At 47.6% G+C, this 18,839-nt stretch overlaps 1 protein-coding gene across 1 annotated transcript; it reads left to right on the forward strand.

The window, feature by feature from the left end:
- Positions 1-16,424: 16,424 nt before the first annotated feature.
- LOC119311842 (protein PYRICULARIA ORYZAE RESISTANCE 21-like) lies at positions 16,425-17,839 on the forward strand. The gene is made up of 3 exons (XM_037587554.1): positions 16,425-16,558; positions 16,893-16,974; positions 17,067-17,839. The coding sequence occupies exons 2-3, from the start codon at positions 16,893-16,895 to the stop codon at positions 17,693-17,695; spliced, it is 711 nt and encodes a 236-aa protein (XP_037443451.1). The 5' UTR covers positions 16,425-16,558; the 3' UTR covers positions 17,696-17,839.
- Positions 17,840-18,839: the final 1,000 nt, after the last annotated feature.

Below are 18,839 nucleotides of genomic sequence, written 5' to 3' on the forward strand. Positions count from 1 at the left end.
TAACAGAGACGTACTTCCCCTTAAAAGGAAGGAACTTCGGTAACACATCCTCGTCTCCACCGGCTCCACTCTTGGTTATCTCGTGCCTTTACTTTTGCAAGCTTACTTGTGTTGTATCCCTTGCTTGCCTTTGTGCTAGTTATTATTGCATCATATAGGTTGCTCACATAGTTGCATATCTAGACTACCTATATTGTTGCAAAGTTTAAATTGGTAAAGAAAAGCTTAAAAATTGTTAGTTGCCTATTCACCCCCCTCTAGTCAACTATATCGATCCTTTCAATTGTTATCAGAGCCTCGTCTCTTTATTAAGGACTTTACCGTCCGAAGAGTATGGTTGACACCACAGACGGTGTGGAGGAGCACTCTGGTGCGAATCCTACCTCATCTACGGCCGATGGGGGAACCTCGGTCTCTCGTGAGGAATTCAATGTGGCTCTAGACACATTGAAAAACTCCATGACGACCAAGGTTGAAAGCATGTTTACTAAATTTCTAGAAGGACTTAAATTGTCTACCTCGCTGATGAAAGTGGGTGATCCCACTAACAAGGTGACGGATGCTACCTCCGAAAAGGGGGAAGCTAACAGTGAAAAGGGTCCTTCTACTAGTGGTAGAAATGGCACCGGCATCTTTGCCCATGTGGAACCTCCAACTTATGGTGGACCGATTCCCTTACTCATTTAAATCATGCCGGTCCTCCTCCTAAGATTGTGAAAAATGAGGATTTTGATTCTTGGGTGTACCGTTTCAAGCGTCATTTAAAGCATGTGAATACTAATCTTTGGAGAATCATTGAATAAGGTTTCTATCCACATGACCCAAGCAACTTCACCCCTCGAGAAGCCGTGGATAATCAATTCAATGAGAATGCTCTCTTCATTATCCAAGAGGTAATTCTCCCCGAAGATCTCGACGCGTGGCATTGCGTTGTGTCTCTCTATCGGGGAAGTGCGAGCATTCAACGCTCCAACTATGAAGTGGTGCAAGATGAAGCCGATGAGTTTGCTATGAAGGAAGATGAAGAACCTCGTGAGCTCTTTTGGAGAGTAACCAAACTTGCGGTCTTGCTCCGAGATCATGGGAGCAAGGACACGGATGACAATTGGATCAAACGCAAGTTCCTCAAGGCCATGATGCCCTACAACAAGGCCATGTCCTCCGTCATTCGTCAACAACCGGACTTCCACGCCATGACCTCAAGCGAAGTGTTGGATGAGTTCGTTGCAATGAGCATCTTGGACAAGACCGCCGATAACGTGGTGCTCCGGTCTCAAAGGGCAAAGAAGCCCAACCTTGCCTTGAAGGCCAAGGTTATTGTGGAAGAAGAGGAAGAAGAGGAAGATGAGGAGAGCAACCCCGAGATACAAAATATGATTATCACGAGCACATGGCTCTCGCTTCAAGGCAATTTTGGAGCAAGAAGAACTCAAGACCCAATTTCAACAAGAACAACTCAAGTGGCTTCAAGAGCAAGTAACGAGTTAGAACTTGTTTCAACTGTGGCAATGTGAGCCATTTTGTTGTGGCTTGTCCTTACGAGAAGCAGGAAGACTATGGTGGCAAGCTCATCCAGAGAGACTAAGCCAAGTCTTTCCCCAACAAGAACAACTTCACCAAGAAGACTCCTACTCGAGGGCTGGTGGTTCAAGAGGAATACCGTGAGGATGACGATGATGATGAAGATAGTGAAGCAATGGCCATGGCATCCATTGCCATTGCCACAACTCCCCGGATGTCTCTCTTCGATTCACCCAACGAGAACATCACCGCCAAGTGCCTCATGGCTAAAGCCACCAACAAGGTAACCCCCAACATCAAAACCACCATTATTCCTAATCCTTCTTTGATGGTTGGCATTGATGATGGTAAGGGGTCTAATGAGGAAGCAAATGAATTTGAGTCCTTTATGAGTAAGCTCAAGGGCAAATCCAAGAAGCACTTTGTTGCTCTCTTGGAACAACTTGGTGAAGCCAATGACATTATCGAGGCTCATGAAGAAACCATCTCTAAGATGGAAGGTCATAGTCGTGACTATGCTGATGAGATATCGAATCTCTCTAATGCTCTTGAGGAAGAGCGTGGGCATCGTTTGGCTCTTGGGGAGTCACAAAATGATGACCATGCCAAGTTAAAGAAAGATCTCGATCATGCTCTTGTTGTGTCTCATGTGCTAACTTCCGAGAAGGCTAAACTTGGGGTAGATCATGCTAGACTCAAGGAGGAGTTCAATGTACTTGACAAGGCCCACAAGGTCTTGAAGGGTGCTCATGCTAACCTCAAGGAGTCTCATGCTCAACTCCAAGTTAAGCTAACCAAGGAGAAGGCCACCTTTCCTCACATGATCTTAATTGATAACGCAAATGCTACTAACCCGTGTTTTTAGCATGTGCATCTTGTGGAGGAGAATGCCAAGTTGAAGGAACAACTCGAGAGAGGCCTTGTGTCATGCATACAAGGTGAGAAGAACCTAAATGACCTTTTGAGTAATCAAAAGGAAGTTGTGGCCAAGGAGGGAGTTGGGTTCTCCCCCAAGTCCAAGAATAAGAGGAAGAACGAGAAGAAGAATGACAAGACCAAATGACCTCCCCCGCTTAAGCAAACGTTTGTGAAGGAGGGAGAGGGTGCTCGTAAGGAGAAGAAGAACAATGCGAAGAGTGGTGATGCCAAAAAGGGCAAAGCCATCTCTTCCAACAAAGCCGGCGACTTTAACCCTTCTTATGTGTTGTGCCGTGCTAGTGATGGGCATGTTTATGCTAAATTTGTTGGTTCTTCTTATGAGTACATTGAATGGTCTATTTGGGTTCCTAAGACCCTTGTACCTAACATCAAAGGATCCATTACTAAATGGGTACCTAAAACCAAGCATTGATCTCTTGTAGGTGTTTGCTTCCGGTGGGGGATCATGGTTGCTCGATAGTGGAGCAACAAATCATATGACCGGGAGCAAGGACTTGGTGGTGGACGTGCAAACGATCCCATCTATGCCCACCAATGTTGAGTGGGGTGATGCCTCACATTCTAAGGTATTTGGTCTTGGCAAGGTTATCATTTCTCATGATCTAACGATCGAGAAAGTCATGCTTGTTGAGTCCCTTGCGTACAACTTACTTTCCGTTCATCAACTTGCACTCATGGGCTTTGCCACCTTCTTTGATATTGATACCGTGGCCCTCTTGTGGAGCAAGACTCTTAAAGTAGCCTTTGTTGGGCATGTCGAGAACGGTCTCTACGTGATTAACTTTTCGGAGCGATCCACTAAGACCGCGACATGCCTAATGGCTAAAGTTGACGTGGGATGGCTTTGGCATCGCCCTTTAGCCCACGTCAATATGAGATCTTTGCAAAGTCTTCTCAAGGGGGAGCATGTCCGTGGACTAACAAATGTTAGTTTTGCCAAAGATCCTGCTTGCAGTGCTTGTATCAAAGGAAAGCTTCATGAGAAGGCTCACCCTCCCACGACTATCATCTATTCGAAGAGACCCTTGGAGCTCCTTCACATGGACCTATTTGGGCCTCCATCCTTTGATAGTCTAGGGGGAAGAAAGTATTGCTTGGTGATTGTGGATGATTATTCAAGATACACGTGGGTATATTTCTTCAAGAGGAAGAGTGAAACTCAATAAACCGTCATCGACTTTGCAAATGAAGCTCAACGACAACGTGATGCAAAGATCTTGACAATAAGAAGTGACAACGGCACCGAGTTCAAGAACTACACCTTGGATGAGTTCCTTAGTGATGAGGGGATCAAGCACCAATACTCTGCTCCATACATCCCTCAACAAAATGGTGTTGCGGAGAGGAAGAACCGGACGTTGATGGATGCGGCATGGACCATGATGGCGGAGTTCAATTCTCCATACAACTTTTGGGCCGAAGCCATCAAAACCGCGTGTCATGCATCAAATCGGCTCTATCTTCGCAAAGGCTTGAATAAGACTCCTTATGAAATACTCACCGGTAACAAGCCCAACCTCAAGTACTTCCGGGTGTTCGGGTGTAAGTGTTTCATTCTCAAGAAAGGTGTTCGCTTGTCTAAATTTGAGGCTAGAGCTTATGAGGGCATATTTGTTGGTTATGCTACAAACTCTCATGCTTATCGTGTCCTCAACAAGTCCACCAGACTCATTGAGGAGACGTGTAACGTGGAGTTTGACGAAAATAACAGCTCCCAAGTGGAGCAAAGTGGTACTTGTGATATAGGTGATGACATTCCTCCCCAAGCCATAAGAAGAATGGGTAATTGTCATATTCTACCCATTGAGGAACCCCTTGTGGCCGAAGGAAAAGGACAATGCTCCACTCAAGTGGGGCCATCACCTCCGCGAGACCCACACACTTCCGAAGAACAAAGTGAAGGCCCTCACCCTCATGAACAAGACCAAGGGCAAGATCAACCTCAAGATGGTGGTGAACCACCAAATGATGCCCAAGGTCAAGTTCTCCCCCTCGAGCAAGTTCAAGATCAAGAGCAAGCTCAAGATCTCGGACAAGCTCAAGACGGCGCTCAAGATAATCAAGTTGATCCTCCTCCTTCCACATCCGAGGAGGAATTAGAGCGTCGTGCCGCGAAGATTGCTTCCAAGCTCACCACCAAAGGCCATCTCATGGAGAATGTGGTTGGAAACCTAAGAAAGAGGGTAAGCACTCGTAGACAATTAGCAAACTATTGTGAACATCACGCGTTTGTCTCTTGTGTTAAACCTCAAAAGGTCTATGAGGCACTCGAAGATTCGGATTGGCTCAATACCATGCATGAAGAACTCAACAACTTCGAGTACAACAAGGTGTGGAGATTGGTGCCATGGCCGTTGGGGAACCATAACGTCATTGGAACCAAGTGGATTTTCAAGAACAAGCAAGACGCTCATGGGAACATCATTCGCAACAAGGCAAGATTGGTAGCACGAGGCTACTCCCAAGTCGAGGGTATCGACTACGGTGAAACCTTTGCTCCCGTTGCTCGCCTTGAATCCATTCGTTTGTTGATTGCTTATGCTTCCCATCACAACTTTAAGTTACAACAAATGGATGTGAAAAGTGCTTTTCTTAATGGTCCTATTAATGAGTTGGTTTATGTCAAGCAACCCCCCGGGTTCGAGGATCCTTACTTCCCGGATCATGTGTATCAACTCGATAAGGCACTCTATGGCCTTAAACAAGCCCCACGTGCGTGGTATGACCACCTTACCGAGTTGTTACAAGATTGTGGATTTGAAGTTGGGCAAATCGATCCCACTCTTTTTACTAAGAAGGTCAAAGGGGAGTTGTTTGTGTGCCAACTATATGTTGATGACATTATCTTTGGTTCCCCTAACAAAGCTTTCAATGAGGAATTTGCCGCCCTCATGACCTCTAAGTTCAAGATGTCTTCGATGGGAGAGTTGAAGTTCTTCCTTGGTTTTGATATCAAACAAAGAAGAGAAGGTACCTTCATCAACCAAGCCAAATACACTCAAGACATGCTAAAGAGATTCAAGCTAAGTGATGTCAAGCCGGCGTCTACTCCAATGCCTACCAAGTGCCAACTTGACATTGATCCCAATGGTAAAGCGGTGGATCAAAAGGTATATCGCTCTATGATTGGATCCTTGCTTTACCTTTGTGCATCTAGACCAGAATGTTGAGTGTGGAAATGTGTGCATGGTTTCAAGCCGCATCGAAGGAAAGCCACTATGTGGCGGTCAAGCGAATCTTTCGATATTTGGCTCATACCCCAAACTTTGGCCTATGGTACCCAAGAGGAGCAAACTTCAAGCTTGAAGGATTTACGGATTCCGATTGGGCGGGAGACAAAGTGGATAGGAAGTCCACTTCCGGAGGGTGCCAATTTCATGGTTGCTCTTTGGTGAGTTGGTCTTCCAAGAAGCAAAGTTGTGTGTCCCTCTCGTCCACCGAAGCGGAATATGTGGCGGCTGGTAGTTGTTGTGCACAACTCCTATGGATGAGGCAAACTTTAAAGGAATACGGTGTCATTTGTGACAAAGTGCCTCTTTGGTATGACAATGAAAGTGCCATCAAGATTTCTCTCAACCCGGTGCAACACTTCAAGACGAAGCACATTGTGATTCGGTATCACTTCATCCGGGATCATATTAGGCAAGGGGAGATCGAGCTCAAGTATGTCAACACTCATGATAACCTTGCAGATATTTTCACGAAGCCCTTGGATGAAGCAAGATTTCGCGAGTTAAGGCATGAGCTAAATATCATTGATTCAAGCAATGTGACTTGAGCCCGTGCACACCCCACCTCACTCAACTTGTTGTCTAGTTTAGGTGTAGGCATGGACATAGGGGGAGTGTTGTTCTCTCAATGAACTTTTCCTCCCCCCATTATGCATAAATTAATCATCTCTTTCACATTCTCCATTTTTGATGGTACTTGTGCTTCAAAGACGAGTTTTGGTCATGGACCCAAGGATGATTCTTCGCGGTGCCATACCAATTGACTCAAACATAGGTGGCTCCGGCCACCGCCCTTCCTTGGAGAAGTTGTGTCTCATAGTTGGTCTTCATTGTCGTGTGGCTTCCTCTTCTCCTTGGTATGTTTGAGTCGGTGTTTGTGTTCGCCTCTTTGTTGCTTAGTGTTTCCCCAGATGGTGTTTTGCCTTTTTCTCCTTTCTCTCTTGAGTTCTAGCACTTTCTTGGTTTACGGTACTACCGTGGTGCGCCACGGTACTACCGCAGGAGTTGGTGGGTCTCTGCCAAGTGCATGGCCCTCCAGGGGCACGGTACTACCGCTACTTCCGCTGCAGAAATTTTTTAGTGCCGCTGAACAAGCGGTACTACCGCCCAGCGTGCGGTACTTCCGCCCGGGCGGTACTACCGCAATGACCCACGGTACTTCCGCGCCCATGTGAGCGGGTGGGGGTTAAGAGCAGGACAGGGGGAGTTCTAACTCCCCCATAGCCATTCATCTCTATTCCCACCCCATCTCTCTCTCTCCTGACCAAGAACGGCGTAGGAGGCCTTCGCCGAATCTCCGTCTCCGGCTGCTCTCCTCGGATTCTGACCGGTGGGATCGTTCCCCACCTAGCCCTCTTGCCATGGACCCAGGTTTTCCCCAAGTGCCTCTCTTTTTTGTCCTTCCTTGTGCTTTTAGGTTTTGGGGAGATGCATGTGGTGTTCTTGAGATTTTTGGCTAAATCTGTGCAAGTGGGATTTGTTGTAGAGTGGTAGTGTAGTTGCATGCTCTTTGGATAGTCAAAATAGTTCCATTTGATCAACGGTAGTACCGAAGTTGTCGTGCGGAGGTTCTAGATCCAGATCCGCGTCCTCTGTGGCGGTTTCCAATCCATGCGGTACTACCACTCCTCCTGGAGCGGTACTACCGCAGCCTTACCTGGATCTGACGCTCCGTGGTACTTTCGCACCTTGGTGTGGTACTACCGCTTGGCGTCCGCAAGTAAAAAATTACTTCCGCCCCACGTGCAGTACTACCGTGCTACCCCGGCACGGTACTACCGCGGCTGGAGCGGATGTAATTTTTTACATCCGTAACCCTGCCCAGTACTACCGTACATTCATCCTGCGCCCTTTTGTTTTGTCCAAATCGCATGTTTTTGTGTTTTTTCGGTTTGGTTTTGATCCGTTTTGTTCCCTTGCGTGTCTTTGTGTCTTTGTGTCTAGGTGGTGGCTCTGGTTTTGCTCGTCGCTCGAATCCCAGCCGTGACACAGGGTCAAAGCGTCTGCGCAACCCAGATGATGTTCCAAAGGGGTCCTCTGCTGCTCCCCAATGCAGGACCAAGCACACCGCCAGCAAACAGAAGGATCCCGTCATGGGCATGGATGAAATGCCCCAGGCCGAGTTTGTCATTCGAAGGAAGATCAATCCCTATGTGTCTCCTCAGGCTAGCACGCGAGGCAATGACCTCTTCTGGAACAAGCAGCAGAATCTGATCTATATGGATGTGATCAAGGCCAAGCAGAATCACTATGTTGAAGTTCACTAGATTGACATGATTCACATGAGGCAGGAGAAGCACCATGGGTACTTTGGAGAGGCCTTGGATCTTGTGGAATAGTTCGGCATTGAACACATTCTCACCTTCCACAAGGATTTTGATCCAGAGATCATAGCACAGTTCTTTGCTTCGGTCCACTTCGGCGTCAATGAAGAAAGGACCATGACTTGGATGACTAATGGTCAACGGTTGTCTGCTACCTGGAAGGAGTTCATGGAGTTGCTTCTCATTCCCGATGAAGGACTCGACAAGCCAGTTGGAGTTCGCCCTCACGCCAATTCTGAGTCTGCCAACAAGAATAAGCTCATGCCATACCTTGTTGAGAAGACGCTTCCAAACAAGAAGAAGGTGTGGGTGCTTAACCCCTTTCTTGACATCATGCATAGGCTCTTCCGGAACACGCTCTTCCCGCGCATTGGTGACATGGGACAGGTGCATGCTTACCTCATTGACATGATGCTCCTTTGTGAGGAGGCATGTCAGGCTCAGACTCAGCCACTTGATGTCTCACATATCATGTGGTGTGAGCTTCAGTTCGCCGTGTTCAACCGTAAGGTCCCCATCTATGGGACTTACCTGTTTCACCTGATCTCCAAGACTTGGGAGAAGCTCCTTCCCAATGATGAGTTTGAAGCTCCAGGCTAGATTCGACATGAGCCCATCAAGCTCCGCATCAAGCCCCAATGGGATAACACCACCACTGCTGCTGAGGCCGCCAAGATGGCTGTGGATGAGGAAGAGATTGAGGAGGAGGACGCTGCTGAGGACCATTCTATGTTCACGCATCCCTCTGCTGAGCCCTCTTGGGCAAAGAAGCTGAAGAACAAGATGAAGAGGTTGTTCTGCATGCAGGTTCAGGGTCAGTACAAGGCCCTTGTTGCTCAGAAGGAGAGTCGTCGTCGCGACATCAGGATCTTGAGGGCCTGCAGGGAGGACGTGGCCAGCGGCTCTAAGAAGCACATCACCCCAGAGACTGCCTGGATGGCGAAGCAGGGCTACAAGTGGACCGATTCAAATGAGAGTATGTTCCTGCTGCGGAGTCTGGCGACGACGAGTCGTTTTCCGCCTGAGCTACCACCTTTGTTGTAGGTGACCCCACTGCCTTTTTGGTGTCTCGATGCCAAAGGGGGAGAGAGTGTAGGATTTGCGTGTCGTGTGTCGTGTGTTTTGTCGTTTGCTTTGCTTTCCGTCGTTGAACTTGTTTGCCTTGGTTTGGTTGTGCTCGTGAGACTAAGTTTATCATATGGTGTAAGACATATGCACTCTATGGTAGCTTATTACCTTATTGAGCCTATGCTATATCATGCTTCATGTTCTGCTCCTATCTACTATCTTGTTTAGTGCTAACCTTACCATTGCAAGATATGCTTTGTTTCTAAAATATAGGGGGAGTGGTGATCCTAGTATTCGTGCCGTGCAGTCCAAAGAACTTTTCTCTCTAGCACGAATCTAGGGGGAGCTCATCTATATTTTAGAAATGTGGGGTTTGCTTGTGCTATATTCATCTCCTTTGTGCAAATCCCGTATTGTTTCCACCAAAAAGGGGGAGATTGTAAGGGCATTCTTGTCCCTAAGTAGTTTTGGTGATTGATGACAATGCCTTTGCGGACTAATCGTGTGTATTGAGCTTTTCAGATACATCACAACTAAACACAAGATGATTTGATGCCCCTCGAAGATTATTGAAGACGGCGTTTCTCTACGGTTCGGTTCAGTGGAGTTGAGTCGCAGGAAAGCCGTACTATTAAGAGGGGGTCCGCTTTGGAAAGGTTTGGGTGGAATCTCACATACACATTCCCTTTTGCACCGCCATTCCTCGAGCTCCTTGGAGTGTTCCTCCGTCTCACCTTGTCTCTGAGAAATGAAGGCCTCCGTCTTGCTCTTCTCAGGCCAGCGGTAGTACTACTCTTTTGAGCGGTACTACCGCAGGAGCCAGCGGTAGTACCGGGCTCCGACACGGTAGTACCATAGGCTCCCAAGGTAGTACCACTCCTCAGAGCGGTAGTACCACGACCTCTGGTCTGGCACCGCTGCTCAAGCGGTAGTAGGCGCGTATGTAATTTTTTACATCCGCGCTCCATGCGGTAGTACCGTGCTGCGGCGCGGTAGTACCGTGGCGCCAGGCCAGGTTCAGTAGCAGGAGCGGAGGTAGGGGCGGATGTAATTTTTTACATCCGCACCCTTCACGGTAGTACCGCACCCTTGGTCGCGGTAGTTCCGTGTCGGATTTTTGCACGGCAATTTCTCAGTAGAGGTAGTCACGGATGTAATTTTTTACATCTGTGCCTACCGGGCCTGGCCTGCGGCTGTCTTGCGGTAGTACCGCATGGGGCCGCGGTAGTACCACACCTACGGATCTACCGTGCCCTGTCCGTGCTCCTTTATTCAGGTCTGGGCTCTACCGCGCCCACGGTAGTACCATGGTCCACCGCGGAAGTACTGCAGGCCCGTGCGGTAGTACCAGGCCTGTGGTGTGGTAGTTCCGTGGGTCGCGGGCTGAGTGGTGGGTAACGGTTGGAATTGTCCCCCCCCACTATAAAAGGGGGTCTTCTTCTCCAAGAAGACTCACCTCTTCCAACCCTAAACTCCATTGTTGCTCCAAGCTCCATTTTCGGCCGATCTCTCTTCCTAGCCAATCAAACTTGTTGATTTGCTCGGGATTGGGTGACAAGGCCCCGATCTACACTTCCACCAAGAGATATTCGATTCCCCCCACTAATCCCTAGCGGATCTTGTTACTCTTGGGTGTTTGAGCACCCTAGATGGTTGAGGTCACCTCGGAGCCATAGTCCATTGTGGTGAAGCTTCGTGGTGTCGTTGGGAGCCTCCAATTAAGTTGTGGAGATTGCCCCAACCTTGTTTGTAAAGGTTCGGTCGCCGCCTTCAAGGGCACCAATAGTGGAATCACGGCATCTCGCATTGTGTGAGGGCGTGAGGAGAATACGGTGGCCCTAGTGGCTTCTTGGGGAGCATTGTGCCTCCACACCGCTCTAACGGAGACGTACTTCCCCTTAAAAGGAAGGAACTTTGGTAACACATCCTCGTCTCCACCAGCTCCACTCTTGGTTATCTCGTGCCTTTACTTTTGCAAGCTTACTTGTGTTGTATCCCTTGCTTGCCTTTGTCCTAGTTGTTATTGCATCATATAGGTTGCTCACATAGTTGCATATCTAGACTACCTATATTGTTGCAAAGTTTAAATTGGTAAAGAAAAGCTTAAAAATTGTTAGTTGCCTATTCACCCCCCCCCCTCTAGTCAACTATATCGATCCTTTCACCGTCGCACTAAGCAAAATAAGAAGCATAAAAGATAAACATCACATGCAAACAAAATATATGACATGATATGGCCATCATCATCTTGTGCCTTTGATCTCCATCTCCAAAGTACCATCATGATCTCTATTGTTACCGGCATGACACCATGATCTTTATCAACGTGTCATCACATGGTTGTCTGCCAACTATTGCTTTTGCAACTATTGCTATCGCATAGCGATAAAGTAAGGAAATTATATGGCGCTTGCATCTTATGCAATAAAGAGACAACCATAAGGCTCTTGCTAGTTGCCGATAACTTTAACAAAACATGATCATCTCATACAACAATTTATATATCATCACGTCTTGACCATATCATATCACAACATGCCCTGCAAAAACAAGTTAGATGTCCTCTAATTTGTTGTTGCAAGTTTTACATGGCTCCTACGGGTTTAGCAAGAACCGTTTTTACCTACGCATCAAAATCACAACGATTTTTCATCAAGTGTGTTGTTTTAACCTTCAACAAGGACCGGGCGTAACCACACTCGATTCAACTAAAGTTAGAGAAACAGACACTCACTAGCCACCTGTGTGCGAAGCACGTCGGTAGAACCAGTCTCGCGTAAGCGTACGCGTAATGTCGGTCTGAGTTGCTTCATCCAACAATACCGCCGAATCAAAGTATGACATGCTGGTAAGCAGTATGACTATTATCGCCCACAACTCTTTGTGTTCTACTCGTGCATATAACATCTACGCATAGACCTGGCTTGGATATCACTGTTGGGAAACACAGTAATTTCAAAAAAAATCCTACAATCACACAAGATCTATCTAGGTGATTCATAGCAACGAGAGGGGAGAGTGTTGTCTACGTACCCTCGTAGGCCGAAAGCGGAAGTGTTTAGTTAAAGCGGTTGATGTAGTCGAACGTCTTCGCGATCCAACCGATCCAAGCACCGAACGTACGTCACCTCTGCGTTCAGCACACATTCAGCTCGATGATATCCCTCGTACTCTTGATCCAGTTGAGGCCGAGGGAGAGTTCCGTCAGCACAATGGTGTGGCGACGGTGATGATGATGTTACCAACGCAGGGCTTCTCCTAAGCACTACGATGATATGATCGAGGTGTGTAACGTGAGGGGGGCACCGCACATGGCTAAAAGATCAACTTGATCAGCTTGTGTGTCTTTGGGGTGCCCCCTGCCCACATATATAAAGGAGGGAGGAAGAGGAGGCCGACCCTAGAGGGGGCGCGCCAAAAGGGGGGAGTCCTACTTGGACTCCCGGTCCAAGTAGGACCCCCCCCCCCCTTTTCATATTCCAACTAGGAGAAGGAAGGGTAGGAGGAAGAGGGCAGAAGGAAGAGGGGTGTCATCCCCTCCTAGTCCAATTCATACCAGCCCTTAGTGGGGCGCGTGGCCACCCCTTGAGGCCCTTCTCTCCTTTCCCGTATGGCCCATTAAGGCCCATTACTTCCCCCAGCGAATTCCCATAACTCTCCGGTACTCCAAAAAAAATACCCGAATCACTCGGAACCTTTCCGATATATCGATCTTTACGTCTCGACCATTTCGAGACTCCTCGTCACATCCGTGATCTCATCCGGGACTTCGAACAAACTTCGGTCATAAAATCACATAACTCATAATACAAATCGTCATCGAATGTTAAGCGTGTGGACCCTACGGGTTTGAGAACTATGTGGACATGACCGAGACACATCTCCTGTCAATAACCACTAGCGGAACCTGGATGCTCATATTGGTTCCTACATATTCTACGAAAATCTTTATCGGTCAAACCGCATAACAACATACATGTTCCCTTTGTCATCGGTATGTTACTTGCTTGAGATTCGATCGTCGGTATCATCATACCTAGTTCAATATCGTTACTGACAAGTCTCTTTACTCGTTCCATAATGCATCATCCCGCAACTAACTTATTAGTCACATTGCTTGCAAGGCTTATAGTGATGTGCATTACCGAGAGGGCCCAGAGATACCTCTCCGATACACGGAGTGACAAATCCTAATCTCGATCTATGCCAACCCAACAAACACCTTCGGAGACACCTGTAGAGCATCTTTATAATCACCCATTTACGTTGTGACGTTTGATAGCACACAAAGTGTTCCTCCGGTATTCGGGAGTTGCATAATCTCATAGTCCGAGGAACATGTATAAGTCATGAAGAGCGAAGTAGCAATGAAACTGTAACGATCATAATGCTAAGCTAACGGATGGGTCATGTCCATCACATCATTCTCCTAATGATGTGATCCCGTTCATCAAATGACAACACATGTCTATGGTTAGGAAACATAACCATATTTGATTAACGAGCTAGTCTAGTAGAGGCATACTAGGGACAATATGTTTTGTCTATGTATTCACACATGTACTAAGTTTACGGTTAATACAGTTCTAGCATGAATAATAAACATTTATCATGATATAAGGAAATAAATAATAACTTTATTATTGCCTCTAGGGCATATTTCTTTCAGGTGACCGACGAGCGCAAGTTGGTGTAAAGGGAAAAGACGCCGACGATTCCTCCAGCATCGAGCTTGGGTACTTCTTCGTCCTCCCAGCAGGTCAGGGGCGCCACACGTTGTTTTTGGGCGGTGAGTGATGGCCTCCAGCTACCGCACACCGGCAAGCAGCTCGTTGAGGAGCACAAGCTTCTTCACCCTTCATCAGATTAGGTACTTGTGGTGCTGATGTTATTTTCTGTTCTATAACATGCAACTCTTGGTTATGTGTTATCAGACACATTTTGCTTGCAATGCTTCAAATGCAAATTCACTAGACTTTTCATGTAACAACCACTAATGTTTTGTGTATAATCATGGCAAACCAACATTCTTTTGTAGTTATGTGCTTCCTAATTCACATGGGAATTGTACCGACTTTATTTTTAAAATACGAGAACCAGCCATGGTAATTTATACAGGAACTATTCAAAAAAGCGTGACATTTTGCTAATTAGTGGCATGACAAATTTTACTAGGCGACATGGCAAAATTCTGAACATGGCATTTTTGACATCTTTTTACCATGGTAGTTTCTACATGATTTGTTCAAAAAACATGGCAATTTTGTAAGTTAGCAACATGGCACTTTCGACCACCGTGTTTCTAAATCCTTGTTTTATCGTTGCCATGGCAAACAAACATAGTTTCTTGCCATGATAGCTCCATAATTGTTGTGATGAAAACCTTTGTGTGGCTAAGTGTGTATATTTCCAATTATTGAGAGCATGGTTTTTCTACTTTTAAGGGCATGACTTTTTTACTATTAACAGCATGACACTTTTTATATAAAGATCAGGGCATTTCTACTATTAAGAGCATGGCATTTTTATGTTAATAGCATGGTTTTTTTTACCTAAGAGCATAGCCTTTTTTTGTTAAGAGCATGACATTTCTACTAACGAGAGCATGCCATTTTCTTGTTAAGAGCATGGCATTTTTATTATTGAGAGCATGATACTTTTATTATTAAGATCATGGCTTTTCTACTATTAAGAGCATGTAATTAAGTGCATGGCATTTTTATTATTGAGAACATGCCTTTTTTTTTGTTAAGGGCATGTCATTTTAATATCGAGAGCATGACATTTTTATTTATTATAAGATCATGGCAAATTTTACAATTTTCAGGTATTGACCAGATGGCATATTTACATTTCTCGCTTTCTTTTCATCATGGTATATTGTAAGACATGGCATTTTTTTACTTTCCTCCCTTTAGATATGGATGGTCACATGGAATTTTTTTTCACATTTTTTTTCAATAAAGGGGTAGTGGGATGGAGTGTCCAGGTTTTTCTTTTAAATTTTAGTATGCATGATCCCCCCCCCCCTCCCACGGTAATTTGTGAGTTTTTGGGGTGTACAACACTTGATCAATTTTAAACATGGATGCATTTTTATTTATTGCACATCATGGTATTTTTAGATGAGGTACAAAATACCAGATTTTAAAACTTTGCAGTGTGTGACACAAAAAATGAGCTTTTTCTTTGGCCATACGTGGATGGGGGGAGGGGATTCACAAGGAGGGTTCCTCCAGCTAATGTTTTCGTTCGCTCCGTCCATCCATCCCCAGGGAACGAGTGGGCGAAACTTGTATGAGATCTCACATTTAGGTGAGATCATGAGATCAACCCTAAAAATATATATTTAGACATTTCAAAAATAATCTATAATTATTTAACAACATTCATGTGAGGTATTTCTACAACTTTGAAAAAAATCAGCTGAAAACTTGATGTACATTAGACATTCAAAAAATATAAATGAATGTGAGTAGTGGCAGCTTTGGGTGAATGGTACTTTGACACTATTTACATCAGATTTTATCTTTTTGTTTCCATTAATGTAAGTCGAAATAGGGAGCTGAATCTTTTTGAGATTGTACATCAAACATTGATGTATGTCTACAAAGAGTTTGAAAATGTTTGAACATGTATTTTCTTTTGAAAAAATCGATCTCATTAATCTCACCTAATGTGAGATCTCACATTGTTCCCGGGAACAAGTCGTGCTCTGGGTTCCTCCGCAGTTGCCGTCGGCAAGATATTGCGGTCCTCATCTTTATGTGAATAACATCTGATTAGCACTAGGCAACCATTGACAAGCCCCTTACCGGGCAGGCTAGTTTGGTCATATCTTTCCGGTCCATTTCTTGTCTGAGCTCAGATCATGTCATCATGACAGCAAAAGATGACCACCCAGGGTTAAGCAAAAGCTCCGACCCCTCCCACAGTCACCGAACCGGTCGGGTGGTTCCATGGGCTCTGGCTCGCGCATGCGCCAATGCCAGCGCGCCACCTGCCTTCCTCACAGTGCGAGAACACTACAAACTGATCACTCAGTGTCACATCCAGCTTGCTCTGCCGCCACCAGTAGATTTACTGTGCATTGTGAAAAATGCAGGGAGCTTTCTGTGCGGTGATCATCCTCGGGGAGAACGCCGACTAACAGCGACGACAGCGACGGCCTCCCCCGGGCGGGTGTGGTCGACGGTGCGAGCCAACAAGGCCAAGCGTTGGGCGGGCCGTGTTGTGTGTGCCGCTGCCTTTCCACGCCCCTTTTCAGCTTCTAGCTTCTTCTGCCCGGCTTCTTCCTCCCACCGGCAAGTCTCCTCCCCTCCGGATGAGCCAGGTGACGGACGCATATATAGGTGCGTATTCATCCACACCGCCTCCCCCTCCCCCTCCCCGCATCCAATTCCCTCACTCCACCGCCGCTCCTTCTCGGCCCTTCCCCGCCTCCTCGCATTGCAGGGAGGAGGAGACTCAATCAAGGTGATGCACATCGTTATCTCTCCATCTCTCTCGCAATCAGAAGCATGCATTTGATTTAGGACTGCGTGTGGATGATTGGTTGATTTGATTGTGCCATGCCGAACCTTGTTGATGGCGGAAGCGTGTGCTTTCACCAATTAATTCCGTTTCTTTTTGGAGTGTGTTCTACGCTTCGAACTACCCTTTCTTCGATCGGTCCCCTCTCTTGCTCTGCTCGCGTGAAATTGATGCGCCTCTGTTTCATTTTCTACAACTCTGTTCTGCGAAGGAAGAGGTGGATGTGGAAAATTTTGGCTGGAATTCTGAGAGGTGTGCGTGTGTGTGTGGAGTGCAGATGCCGACCATCATCATCAAGGTGGACCTGGATTGCGCCCGCTGCCACCGCAAGATCGAGAGGGTGCTCGACAGGATCAGAGGTGCGTGCTTCGCTCGCGCGTCCTCTCTCCTCCGATCAGAAGCTGTTCGTGTCGGCGTTAGTTTTGAGCCTGATGGTGTTCTTGGCGTGCAGAGAAGGGCGAGTTCGTCATCGACGACATCGAGTACGATGAGAAGAACAACAAGGTGATCGTGAAGGGCCCCTTCGACGCGGACAAGCTCTCCGACAAGCTCTGCTGCAAGGCCTGCAAGATCATCAAGGAGATCGAGATCGTCGAGCCGCCGCCGCCGCCGCCGCCGGAGGAGCCCAAGAAAGAGGCGCCCGCGCCCCCGCCGCCGGAGCCGGAGGTCGTGGTGCCGCCGCCGCCAGCGGTCGTCGAGGAGCCCAAGTGCCCCGAGCCGGCACCGGAGCCGCCCAAGGAGGAGCCGCCAAAGGAGGAGCCGCCGAAGGAGGAGCCTGCGCCCCCGCCCAAGAAGGAGGAGCCCGCGCCCCCGCCGCCCAAGGTCGTGGAGATACCGTACCCGTGGCCGTACCCCTACCCGTACCCGGCGTGGCCATCGGACTGCTGCTGCCACCACGGCCACGGCGGCTGCCACTGCTGCTCCTGCAAGCAAGAGCCCGCGCCGGCGCCGGCGCCCGAGCCGCCCCAGTTCAACATCTACCCGCAGTACCCGCCGTACCCGCAGCAGCCGGCGTACCCGTGCGGCGGCTACAAGATCGTCTGCGAGGAGGACCCCTCCTACGCCTGCGCCATCATGTGATCGATCAATTAGTACGTCGTACAGTACTCCGTCCCCGTTCCCACCACCTCCGTCGCGTTGCTACGCTGCCGCCATTAATTCGGCCGTCCCGTATAAGCACCGTACAGATACGATGATAAGCTCTTCGCGTACATATACACGCGCCACATATACACCTACTCTCCACACCCTCACTGTTTATTTCCCCTGTGATTAGTAGAAGCCAGAATAAAATACATACCCAAATGCATTCATGCGGTACTACGTATACTACTACTACTAGAAACTAAGGAGGATCCGAGATCGATCATCAGTGTCCGTCGTCTCATTGTCAGCACCCCACTTTTATCAAATTATTAGTATGTGCTGCTGTGACATCTTGTCACTTTAAATTATGTATTACTATGTATGCTGCACTCTGATCTGATGGAGTTGTGCTGGGCTTCATTATCCTCACCAGCTTTACTTTTTTGCAATGCCTGCGTCTGTGTCCCCAGGAGGGAGAGTGATTATGCAGCCATGCTTTCTCGTGTATTATTTATTGTTCTGTCTATGTAAAGATGGGGCGAAAAGACACGGTTGATGGGTACGGACGGGATTGCGTCGAGGAGCGTCATCAGGAGGGCGTGATTAGGCGCGCACGTAACGCTGAGGCGATCACTGATCGGGACGGGAGGAGGTGTTAAAGCGAGCGGGGTGGATGATGTGTCGCCCGCGTGGCCTCAGACGGTGGTGGGTGACATAGAGGATGCATGAACAGATGGAGGCCAAGCAAACCGCGTGCGACGTGTGGCTGGCTGTGTCGAGTTCACACGAAAACAGAGGCCATGCAAACAGAAGGCAGGGGATGTGTGTATGTGTGTGTCTCTTTGGCTCTTCGTTCAGCTAGCTACCTAGCTGGGGGCAATTTTTCTTCCAGAGGGTTTAAATTCAGCGGAAAGTGAGCTCACCTCTCGAGTTCACCGTTGTTTGTTTCGTGAGGCGGAGAATCAGAAGTCACATCCACCTCGCGAGGACAAATTGGTTCTTCTGGTATGCATGGTACCCTTTCTTCTTCCTTGCCCTCGAATTGCCGGGAAGGGAGACGGAGGACCCACGGCCATTTCCGGCTACAGCCTGAGAGCAAGTATAGTAGTACCTAGTCAGCCGGCTGTAGCGTGTTCCA

Source organism: Triticum dicoccoides, chromosome 5B, assembly GCF_002162155.2.
Source record: "Triticum dicoccoides isolate Atlit2015 ecotype Zavitan chromosome 5B, WEW_v2.0, whole genome shotgun sequence".
Classification (NCBI taxonomy): Eukaryota; Viridiplantae; Streptophyta; class Magnoliopsida; order Poales; family Poaceae; genus Triticum; species Triticum dicoccoides.